Raw genomic sequence first — 13,214 nt, forward strand, 5'->3', positions numbered from 1 at the left:
GAGCCATGATCAATCGGGATCACGCCCAGTTTACTCCATACCTCTCTTACTACCAGAGTTATCTGACCTTTCATGTAAAGCAGTGAAATAATTACTAACTTTAACCGTCAATAATTTTTTAATAAATAACGAGCGACAGCTAAAACTTGTTGGAGGTTACTCAGGATCATGACCTTGATAACATATGTCAAGGTCAAGGTCTTTGGAGGGGGGTCCCCTAATCTTTTACCCTAATTAAATGTTCAAAAAATAGAAACCGACCGAGTTAATGTAACAACATAATATAGTAGAGAGCGCCTTAAGGATCAGTCAAAGTTGGAAGTTCCGAATAATATAATATTCTAAGTTCATGAATTTAATTAATCTCAAATGTGACTGTGCACCGAAACGTTCCGACATTAAGACACAATCAATCTGAGATGCTAATAATCGCGAGCCGAAACATTCGAACAATCACGAGTGTATATAACTCCCTCTTATTTCAAATAAGAAACTTTTGTTGCGAAAAATATTACCTCAGCTAGGATTCGAACCTGGGACCTCTCGACTTTCCGGGGCGAGTGTCAAATTCATGAACTTAGAATATTATATTATTTAAAACTTTCAACTTTGCTCTCTACTATAAATATTCAAAATATTTATCGATCATTTTGTTGTTAATAATTAAATAAAATAAGCTAAAAAGATAAAACAATGAAAAAGTAAGTATAGGAAAAGGAAAATAACAGCTAGTAGATGTTTAATGCTAAAATCAATAATAGAAACGTGGAAGAAAAAGGAAGAAGGATGTTAAGAAGTAGGTGATAAGGTAATAACTGTAGAATTGTAGAAAGGTATGTATCAGAAAAAGATTGTCACTTTGTTTATTCAATTTATACTACTGTTTTTTATGTAGGTACATTGTTTCAGATATTAATCTCTTATTTAAGAAGATTCAATATCCAAAAAAGGTCTCAACATTATTCCAATTAAAATCATGATTATAAGTAATACGGCGATTTAAAACACTCAATGATAATCTTCTTTTTATTTTAGATCCGAAAAATGTTTAGAGACTCTAGATTGGAATTATCTTTTAATTGGCCTATCCTTTATGTAGTATCACAGTCATGACAAGATATACTTACATTTTGTACATCACATAATGTGACGCCATGAGATCTAAATGGTTTTTATCACGTCTGATGTATTTATTTCTCTGATAGCAATATGTTAGCAATTTAGGATCAAATTGGCAACAAACTCGATCAGATATTGATTACAAAACCATAGTCATTTGTGTCCGCATTTGGCTATGGATTTGTCGATAAATCTCGCTGACAGGCTATGCCAGTAAATTGGTGGCAGAAACCGAGCAGAGTCTGCTCGAATTAGGTTCTGCTGTCAATCTGCTCTCAATCTATCGTCAGGTTATGCAGGACTTTGCTCAGTTCCTGCTATCAATCTGCTAGCATAGCATGTCTAGCAGGCTTTATCATAACTCTGACAACAATTTGCCGACAATGTCAGATAATACAAACTCTGTGTACAATTTGTTGTCTTTCTGCAATCAAAAATTGATAGCAGACTCTGCTCAAAATCTATCTCCGCAGGCTTTGCTATTAGGGTTTACAGTATTAAGAATAAAAAAAAAACTGTTTTTAAATTAATATTTTACATATAATAGAAAAAAAGCAAGATTGTTATGTTTTAAACAAAACGTTTAAAACGTCTTTTTTAAAACATGTTTAAAACACTGGGCATTGTTGAAACACTGGTTTAAAACACTATTGTTAATTAAAACTGTTTAAAAACACTGCAATTAAAATATGTGATTTGGAACAAAAATTGTAAAAAAGAAATAAAAAATATGTTGCAACAATTTATTTATTTATTTATATGTACAGGGTGTTGCAGATATATTCTAGGCAGTACGACGGGTTGCACAGCAAACTTTGAATGAGCAAGCATGGTTTAATAGACAATGACAGTGACTTTATAACATAAACTTTATAATATAAATTATAAAACTTTGTAGTATAAACTTTTAAATGTATAAAGTCACCGTCATTGTCTATTAAACCGCGCCTGCCCACGCAAAATTTGCCGCGCAACCGGCGCAACCTATCGTACTGACTAGTACGTATCTGCAACACCCTGTACATATACTACTACTAGTATTACTACATATAGACTATAAGCATATAAATAATAAAATAAAATTTATTAATCTTTTAACGGAACATAAACTACATTCAGTAGTAGATTTTTTCTACTAATAACTGTAAACATAAAAACTTTTTAAAAAGATCAGATTATACAGTCTCAGTCTTAATTCTCAATATTCTTGTTTAATCAGTTTTTTGTTTAATGCCTCCAAAATTGTTACTGACTAATGAAGCTTTTTTTGTGCCTAACCTGTTTCTTAGTCTTATGGTGCACTAACCAAAAAGGTGAAAACATCCTTTCTATGCCAACAGAAGAAGTAACTGCTATATGGAGTTGTGTTACCAAATCGAATGTAACAATATTATTTTTTAGCGCAAGGCATCATGTTATTGGATTAACATTTTTAATGGCTTCCTCAGAAAAAAAATAAATTTTGAACGGAGTTTTTGCTCGGTAGGATATAACGTTAGGCATAGCTGCAGAACGGTATGAATCAGTACCCCTGATTTATCAACCCGATTTACCCGCAGAATCAATGAGATCGATAATGAATTCGCGAACATTTTGGAAAAGCGCTTAGTGACGCTCACACAAGAAACATATTAGCAGTAATATAAAATAAAAATAATAATAAATAAAAACAACTGATTCTTTCAGTTATTTATTATTTTTTATGGCGAAAAGTTCAAATATTCACACAATATTTTTTGTTATTTAAGGAAAAAAAAACACACTGGGCAACAAAATTAACGCAACACCTGTTTCACTCTGCAAATATAGGCAAACTTTAAGATAGAATAATTTCGTCAAAAATTATCGTATCGAGATGTTTAAAAAAGCATTTTATAGCTTGAAACCTCTACTTTTCAGACCGCTATTTTAAAAAACTGATTTTGTGGAGATTTTATGAAGTTACACCAACATAAATGGAGATATATCAAATCTCAAAATTTTTACGAAATTTGCGGAGTTCCACGGAGTAGACTAAAAATTGTACACAAATGCGATTTACATTATTCGAAAGAGCGAATCTTTACCTTTAATTTGCTGTTTTACAAAGCTCCGTACGATTTTTTTTCATCGAGTTATTCAACGTTGAAACCAAAATGGCCCTTTTGCTTCAACGTTCAATAACTCGGCGAAAAAAAATCGTACGGAGCTTTGCAAAAATGCAAAATAAAGGTAAAGGTTCGCTCTTTCGAATAATGTAAATCGCATTTGTATTCAATTCTTAGTCCATTCTGTGGAACTCCGCAAATTTCATAAAAAATTTTGAAATCTTAAGGTCAGACTTACACCTCGTGGGTGTGTGTGTGTGTGTGTGTGCGTGCGTGCGTGCGCGCGCGCACGTGTATATATGTGGAGGGGAAGTGCGTGGATGACATTTACACTTCAAAATCTGGTATTCCCGCCTCGTCTTCGAATGACTTCTTGCAAACGCTCACGCATATTGATGCAAGATCTAATTGTGGCTTGAGGTATTTCCCACCATATTTGATGCAATGCTGCTTCTAGTTCTTGGAGATTCGTTGGCGGTCTTTCCAAATTGCGTACCCTTTTTGCCATTATGGTAATGTGACGAACCTTACCACCTTCTGAAATGACAGCTATACGCTATGTGGAGGAAATACGGAATTTCAATTATATAGCAACATAATGTTAACTCGGAGAATTAGACATAATCAAAATTCCATATTTCGATTATTATGCTTTGACATAATTTCAATTCACGGAAATATTATTATTACGACATAATTTTAATTCATTATTAAAAATCATAATTTTTTAAGAATTCAACACATTAGATTAAATTTCTTTTATGCTGTTAAAAAGTAAAACGCTTGCCATATGTACATTTTAGGATTATTATCAAAATAAATATTGTTTGTTAAAGATTACTTTCTAAAAGAAGAAATATTAAGCAACTGCTTTGACTTTGTAGAATTGCTATTTTTCTGTGCGCACGTTCACGCACACAGAAAATGCACACAAATAATTTTTTTATGTCGTAAATAATTTTGTTATGATACAAATAGTCAGGAAATAATTCACAATTTAAAACGCGGAGACTATCGCGACGAAAGTTCACTTTAGAACGAACTAAACTGTGTTCTTGGAAAGAGTTCTCAATTTTCCTAATTTTCGTAACCGAGATATTAATTTCTAATATGTTTCCGAACATACGTGCATGCAAAAATAAATTTTTCGTAAAGATTTCGTTTTGATATGAACAGAGAATGATCATAGCTCAAATGTAAGAGAAAAAGATTAGCGGACAAACCGATCGATCATTAATCGATAAGTTTCCCTGTTATCGACCATACGAATGTTTTACCGACGCATTCTTCGTTTCCGGTCAATCTACATTTTGTCTTTTTAGCACATCTTTGTACCGTGCACGTCTTTTATTAAATATTGTGAATCATCTAATACCTAGAAGGTTTTCATCCACCAATCCATTCCCAACAAGTGGTAGCAGAGCGTGGTTCATCCTGAAAAAACCAGGAAGGTGCGAGAGAACCTAATATCCGTGAGGAGACGAAAAGGTTAAAGAATTGACGGCACGTGAGAACAGGCGACACAGAAAAATGGCGGAGAAGACGGCCTTGCCTACTATCCCATTACTAACGGCAGACAATTACTTCTATTGGAGAGTAAAAATGGAATCGGTGCTACAATTAAAGAGATTAATATGTGTCATTAAAACCGATCGACCAACGGAGGATAATAAGGAGGCAGAATGGGATGAGAAAGATGCCGACGCCGTTGCATGCATTCGTCTATCATTAAGTGATAGTCAGATACTACAATTCGCCAATGAGGTAAAAGCAAAGCGATTATGGACGGCCATCTGTGATGTATATGCCGAACCTGCCGAAGACAGAGCAATCGACGCGGGAGAGGAACTAAAAAATATCCGGATGATGGATAACGAGACGGCCAATGAATATATGAGCCGTGCGAGAGGCATAGCAGTAAAATGTGCATCCGCGGGACTGAACGTAATTGAACGACAGCTAGCATACATATAATGTCGTACGAGGGCTACACAACAAATTCAGTCAAATCCGCGACATATTGAAAACTCAACGGGAAAAGAAGCTGGACGAAATCCTCGAGATCCTTAGAGAGAGAGAAAGAGAGATGCAGAAAAAGGGAAACAGCAGCGGCCAGGAGACTGCGTATGCAACCAGAAACCCAAATCGAAAGGCCTTTAAGAAGAAATGCTTCGTATGCGGAAGGACGAATCATTTGGCGAAGAACTGTTATCACCGCGAGGGCAACCACCGCGAGGATCGCGTGAACAATGGGACGCCTGAGAATCATGCGAAGAATAAGAAAGATTATACTAAGGGTAATCAAAATAAGAATGTAAATCTTGCATCAGAAAACAGGCTAGATTACGCTACGTTTCATGTTTTTAATAACAATGTTTGTCAAAGGAATCAAAACAAATGGATTATCGATAGTGGATGTACATCGCATATGACGTTTGAGAAAAAGCATTTTATAAATTTTAAGCCAATTAAGAGTTGAGTTTACCTAGCGGGTAAAAATAATGTACTTGAGGGAATCGGGACGCTTAAAGTTAAAGTACAGAACGATGAAGACAAGATTTGTAACAATAACCGATGTTATTTACGTCCCTAAATTACGTTCTAATCTAATTTGTTGTCGGTTACAAAGTTGATGGAACGTGGACTTAAGGTTAACTTCATTGAGCCGGGAGTCAAAATATGTAGGGAAAACGGCGATGTAATAGCAATTGGAGAGCGCGTTAACAGTCACTTTATAACGTATATGATTCCTGAGATTGAAAATGATTGCAATAACGTATTTATTAACGAAAATAACAATAATGAATTTAGTAGAGATTTCACAGATGTATGGCATCGTAGATTGAGACACGTAAATAACAAATATATACAGAAACTTATACAAGAAGGACTCGCAACGGGAATTAATGATAAAATAAGAGATAATAATTGCGAAGCATGTAAGACGTGTAAATTATCGCGAAAACCACATAAAAGCGTCACCCACGATCAAAGCAGAGAAATATTAGATTTGTTACATGTAGATATCTGTGGCCCCATACCAATTAAATCTGAAGGCGGCTCGCGATATATATTGCTTATTGTAGATGATTTCAGCGGTATGTATTTTACCTACTTTCTAAAAAATAAAAGTGAGGCGTTGTCCGTATGCCAAACATTCCAGGAAAAATGTAAAAATGTGCTAGGAAGAAAGATAAAGCGCGTACGTACTGACAATGGTACTGAATTTGTTAATAATCATTTTCGTGAGTTTACAGATAAAGAAGGTATCGAACACCAAAAGACTGTTCCGTATAACCCTGAGAGTAATGGAAAAGTAGAGAGAGGAAATCGGGTGATTCTGGAACGAACGCGTACTCTACTATACGAAAGCAAACTACCGTTGTCCTTTTGGGCAGAAGCCGTGGCTTACGTTACCCACACTGCTAACTTAACTCCTAGAAAAAACAAAAATAAGACGCCGTATGAACTTTGACATGGTAAAGTACCAAATGTTGATTATTTAAGGACATTCGGATATGCGGCATATTATTATATAAATAAGAACGCGCGTAATAAATTACAACCGAGTGGAAGGAAAGCAATAATGCTAGGTTATTCGAGGGAACGTACAGCGTACCGTTTATAGGACATTGAACGTAGAATAACTGTAGAGGGCGTAACGTAACCTTTGACGAAACACAAAAGGGAAATAAATATATAAGACAGGGCAAAATTGACAGTAGTTATGAGACTTTGGATATTGAGAGTATATAATTAATATTCCTAATGATAGTAATTTCGATAGTAATACTAATGGAGATAGCGAACAAGTAGATGATTATGAAGTAGAGCCAAGTATTGATACTTCTGACAATGAAAGTGTATATGATAGTTGTAGTACAGATGAAGACAGAAATGAAAAGAGAAAATAGCGGTATGGAGTATAATACGGAGAATGACGATACTAATAGGATAGAAAGCTTAGATAATCTAGATAAAGATAGAGAGATTACTAAAAGGGAAAGACCGAAAGGGCTCACATTAGCAGAAGGAATAAGACGTAAGGAAGAGTATCTAAAGGAAAGAGAGAGACGCTTATTAGATGAAGGTGTGAGACGCTCAGCCAGGTTAGGTTAAATACTCATCATGCTCAATTAATAGACAATATTAACATACCGCGTAACATTAACGAAGCACAGGATAGTAATCAACACAAAGAGTGGAAGAGCGCTATGGAAGAAGAATTAATGTCATTAGATAAACACAATGCGTGGGATATGTGTGAACGTCCGAAAAATGTTAAAACAGTAAAAAGTAAGTGGGTGTTCTCCATTAAACGGAGTGAAAATAATAAACTTAGGTATAAAGCAAGATTAGTCGCTGCAGGGTTTAACCAAATAAAACATCAGGATTACGACGAGTCATACTCATCGGTAGTAGGGATAGATGCATGGAGATTGCTGATAGCGATAGCGGCTAAAAGGAACTTGAATGTAAGATTTTTTTATGTTAAGACCGCATACTTATATGGTAGACTAGATGAAGTTGTTTATTTAGAACCGCCACCCGGTTTCGAAGATAGGTTTAAAGAAGGAAAAATATGTAAACTTAAAAGGAGTTTGTACGATTTACCGCAATCTGGTCGAAACTGGTATTTTAAATTGAAAAAGGAATTGTTAAAGAACGATCTTAAACCATTAGCGTCAGAAAACTGTATCTTTACTAACATTAATAAGACATGTCTCTTCGTACTTAGTATATATGTAGACGATATCACTGCTCTAGATGATGGTAGTGGCATCTGCGAAAAAATTATTCAGTCATTAAACAAAGTATTCGAAATTAATGAAACTACAAAATCAAAATTATTCTTAGGAATACGGATAGAATCTGATGATACCGGTATATATTTAAGTCAAACTGAATACATCGAGAAACTTTTAAATAAGTATGGTATGTCTGATTCTAAACCAGTTAGTACCCCGATGGCAATGGGTAAAGACCAAGTATCCACCGATGACAATGAGACATATGGCGTAGATAGATATCAGGAGCTAATTGGAGAGCTCTTATACCTAGCGAATAGAACAAGACCCGACATTGCGTTTGTTGCGTCATATTTGTCACAATATAATCATTGTCTGAAGAAGAAATATTACGTATTAGCGAAAAGAGTCTTGCGTTATTTGAATGGTACGAAATATAAACGACTTTGTTATGATCGCAAATTCGGATTACTAAATGCATATTCTGATGCCAGTTGGGGAAATGCAGAAAATGGCAAATCATTTTCAGGGGGAGTTATACTTCTAGGCAATTCTCTAATTACATGTAAAAGTAAAAAACAAAGATCAGTGGGTAATTCTACTTGCGAAGTTGAGCTCTTTGCGGTTGCAGAAATAACTAAAGATATCATGTGGTTACAGAATATGCTTATCGAATTAAAGTGTAACGATTATATTGATAAGCCGACTAAATTATTTTGCGATAACTAGGCTACAATTCAGTGGTTAAAAAATGCAAGATCGTCAAGTAAAACACGTCATGTCAATTTAAGATTCCATTTTTTACGCGACGAGATCGAAAATAGGACTCTAATAGTATTATTTGTTAGCACAGATAATATGCTTGCTGATTATCTTACGAAGAGCGTATCTAAGGATAAGCTAGTATGGTGTTGTACCAGATTACGTTTAAGCTAAGAATTCTAGAGTGTATTATGAGTTATTTTGTAACATCGATCGATTTGTAGGGGGAGAGTGTAAGAGAAAAAGATTAGCGAACAAACCGATCGATCACTAATCGATAAGTTTCCCTGTTATCGACCATACGAATGTTTTATCGATACATTCTTCGTTTCCGGTCAATCTACATTTTGTCTTTTTGGCACATCTTTGTACCGTTCACGTCTTTTATTAAATATTGTGAATCATCTAATACCTAGAAGGTTTTCATCCACCAATCCATTCCTAACATCAAAGAATAATTATAGCTGGAAATTCGACGCTATTCGCGACTCATGTCTAGCGACGACCATTGCTGCTTGTTATAAACAACGCGTGCCTAACGACGCACAGTGGTCTGGCGCGTGACTTTACGCGGAATATATTAATATGAGTTATGTTTTTATAATATTATTGGTCAAATCGACATCAATTTTGATCTTGAGACCTCTATTTCTTGTAGAGATCTCGGGTTCGAAATTGATGTCAATTTAAACAATAATATTACAAAAACATAGGTTATATTAATTTATTTCACCTAAAGTTACGTTCTGAAGGTTATCACCGCTCTCAGCTAAACCCAAAGTCATGAATCGAGGATATAGCGGTTATCGACTCCATTTTTTGTTTTTTTTTTAAATTTTTTATTGATTTTTATATTTTTTATTAATTTTTAGATTTTTTATTTTTTATTATTTTTTATAAGTTTTTTATTTTTTATTGTTTTTAACATTTAATTTCTTACTGCTATTATTATGAATATTTTAATAAATTTTTCATATAAATAACAAATACGTACAAATAAAAAGGATTAAATATGGAATGCAAAGATATTTATTTTAATAATTTTATACGGTCTTTCGAAAGCTCGTGAACTTTTTTTTTGGGAATATTTCGAAGCGAGGAAAGAAATGGATCAGATGTTACAAGGAGAATATATAATAAATCTTCATTACAATGTAATTTAGAATCTTTTCTTGTGTGATGTTCCCTATAAGTTCTGTAGTTTTTATTGCGACATTCTTGAGCTTCTTCCGACAATTCTCCTATTGGAAGAAGTGCATGTTTAATAACTTCTGCCCCGTGGAGTAATATCTTATGAACACTTGCAGGTAGATAATACCACGGATATAGCGATACAAATAATTTTGCTGTCTCAACACCATAAGCTTTAAATGCATCTGTATTTATTTCATATCCACTTACTGGTACTGATAAAATATTATCAAATCGTTCAATTAAATCTAAATCGATTTCAGTGATTTCTGCATATTTTATGGGATTGCTAAAAAATTTTCGAGCAGTATTCCCATCGTTCGTTGTGCCACGACCTTGTAATACTATGTCGACTAGTAAACCCATGTCAGATCGAAATTTATCTTGAATCTCTTTTTTTCGAGTATTAAAAATCATTTTATCTTTATCTGATCTTACTTGCCATGACTTAAATGGTAAACGATAGGAAACGTTCAATAAACACTCGAAGAATCTTATCCAAGCATGGAGAGTGGATAAACCGAACTTAAAATGTTCAGGATTTGTCGTCATTTTCAAAATTTTATCAATGTCGTTACTATTTTTTGGCGTACACTTACAAATGTAACAAGTCTGACTTGATGTTCCAGTTATCGAGTTATATATCTTTCCATCGACCATGGTAAATATTAATTTATGTTTTATTTTAATGCTTGCATCACAATAGTTTACCTCTGTAGCACTTAAAACTTCTATTTGTGTTACAATATCTTTTACTTCTTTCCGTGTACTCTCTACTGTTTCCTTTGCGAACATAAACTTAATTGGCCGGCAATATAATGTTGAACATGGTCTTGAATTTTTCCAAATAATGACATTTTCTTGTTTAATTGTGCAACGAAACTGAAGAGGTACTAATGATAATAGGAAAAGATCGCTATCAGATATCGAAGAAGGTGTGGAGGACTGAAATTTTTGTTTATATTGGGAATGTCCACTACTTCCATCGCATCCCCACTTATAAAGAATTTCAAAATTATCCATATTTTCTTCTAATTTTTTAATGTTATCAATTTTAAGTATACGTGAAGCCGTATGGTCCAGAAGATTTTGAAGCGGAATTTCACATCTATGTTCAAAGATTTGCATATTTGTTGGATAGCATTTTTGTTTTTCTTCAATTATATTTTCATATGGTGGATAAAAATATCGCAATTTCGATTTTTAGCACCAATGCGGATGTTTATGTACTGTTTTTTTGTTAAATTATTATCAATAAAAAAGGCTAAAGCCTCCTTGGCTATATTGGGAATGGGTTGATTATTTTTATCATTTCGTAAATTTCGTTTTATTTCGTAAGCTTTGTTAGGATTTTCTACTACTTCTTTAATAAGAATCGCACCACTCCGTTTTCCATCTTTATGAAGTTGAAATGCCAGCGCAAAAGTTAATTCTGAAGCAGAATGTGAATTTATGATTGAATCGATTTTTTTTCTTTTAGCTCTTTCGGAACACTCTTCAAAATTTTTCTGCAGACCTCCAACAGAAGAGCAAGAAGACATTGATAATGAAGGAACATAGTTGTAAGCCATTTAGTGTTTAGTCGATAATACAGACGTCTTTAGGATCCCCTTAATGTTACTGTGAAGCTTAGAATTTTGGCTTTAATTCGTTCTTCATATTCTAATTCCCAATGTTGCCCATTATATATCTGTTGAATTTTCTTAAACAGATATTCTCGTGATCCAATGCTTGACGGATTCAAAACACCATTTTTCCGCAATAAATTAAATAAGTCGTTATATGTGAAAATATTCTTTTCATTAAAAGTTGCCATTATAAATTTAAATTTTTAATTTTCATAGGTATATATTTGTTTGTTACATGTACTTATTAGAACAGCTAAAACTCGGACGTTTGACCGCTTCGCGCGTGCCAGCCAGTGAGTCAAGCTCTTGCTAGTCGAAATCGTCAATTCAGATAGCGTCGAGTTTCTACTCTCCGCGAGAAATGATGCTATCTCACTTCAGCGAGCGCCCGACTTACTTGCACGCGCGCCGCGCCGCGCCAGGCCGTAGCGTTACTGGCGCGCCCGCGTCAGTTGCGCTCCGCGCGCAAAACGGGAACACGAACAAACGCTATAGAAATCGTTCAGGCAAATGGATGCAAACGAAACAAAGTGGATTTCAAATTTCAAAGTATGTACAATATCTGACATTTTGAGTTTTATTGTTGAAATGTGTTAATCTTTAGTAATATCAATTTATATATCAAAATTGACACTAAATCTTAATTATTTAAATATTAAAAAATTATTTAAAATCATGAATTAATATTTACATGCAAGTAAAGTAATCCTAACATAAATTATGATATTAAAATATATCGATACTCTTATTATAACTATTGTAGAATTAAAAATTACTGTACAAAGTTATAATGTCCGTCACGAATTTTAATTTGATTTTAATACACTTCTCATACGTTATTGCAATATTTCTCTGTTAATGTATTTTTTTGTATGTTTTTTTTTCGATTTTACTTTTCATTGGACTATTTGAAATAAGAATACGAATTTAAATTAGATTTTAATTAATAATGAAAAGTTGAGTTTTTTCCGTCTAAATTTACCCGCCAGACCATTGTGCGACGGCGAGCGCGCGCGGCGCGCCACGCTGGGCGGTCCTATCGAGCCGCGTGCTTGCATTTAGCGGTGGGCCGGACGAATTTGGATATTTTTATAAATAAATATCTCATTAACTATTGTGAAAATTGAAAAATGGTAGAAGACGTTCCGTCTCAGTTTAATGCGCTTTACCTGTCCATGATATTTGTCAGGAGATTTGTGGGACACCCTGTGTAAATATATATACAGGGTGACCCATTTTAACTTAGACAGCCAAATAACTCGAAACATCGCGATTAAATAAAAAAATGTTTAAAACAAAAATTGTTGGATATGAAGGGGCTGATTGAACTATGACCTTGACAATGACCTTGACCTTCATTTTCAAGGTTATTTAAAGGTCTACTTTCAATTTTCAAATAGAAACCCATATTTTTGATCCCGGATTTTGAAAGAGCGCAAAATTTTACGTCCAGATGAATTTTCATGTTATGGGTCAAAGTTGACCATAGAGGTCATTTCAAAGACAAATTCCTAATCGAAGCAGAAAGCCAAAATATCTTGATTTTTCTCGGATAGTGTTCGTGAGAAAAATTGTTGGATGTCGAGGGGAGACCAAACCATGACCCTGACAATGTCCTTGAACCCATATTTTCATGACCATTTCAAGGTCAAGTGGGGATTTTTAATAAAATTTTATGC

General features: G+C 34.1%; 1 protein-coding gene across 1 annotated transcript in view; it reads right to left on the reverse strand.

The window, feature by feature from the left end:
• The window catches only part of LOC108759549 (major facilitator superfamily domain-containing protein 6), a 12,984-nt gene extending 9,270 nt beyond the window's left edge, over positions 1–3,714 (reverse strand). The window contains exon 1 of the mRNA XM_018505039.1: positions 3,594–3,714. Within this exon, the coding sequence (XP_018360541.1) occupies positions 3,594–3,714 (121 nt within the window). The remainder of the gene's footprint in view (positions 1–3,593) is intronic.
• Positions 3,715–13,214: the final 9,500 nt, after the last annotated feature.

The sequence above is a fragment of the Trachymyrmex cornetzi genome, unplaced genomic scaffold (genome assembly GCF_001594075.2).
Source record: "Trachymyrmex cornetzi isolate Tcor2-1 unplaced genomic scaffold, Tcor1.1 scaffold193, whole genome shotgun sequence".
NCBI lineage: Eukaryota > Metazoa > Arthropoda > Insecta > Hymenoptera > Formicidae > Trachymyrmex > Trachymyrmex cornetzi.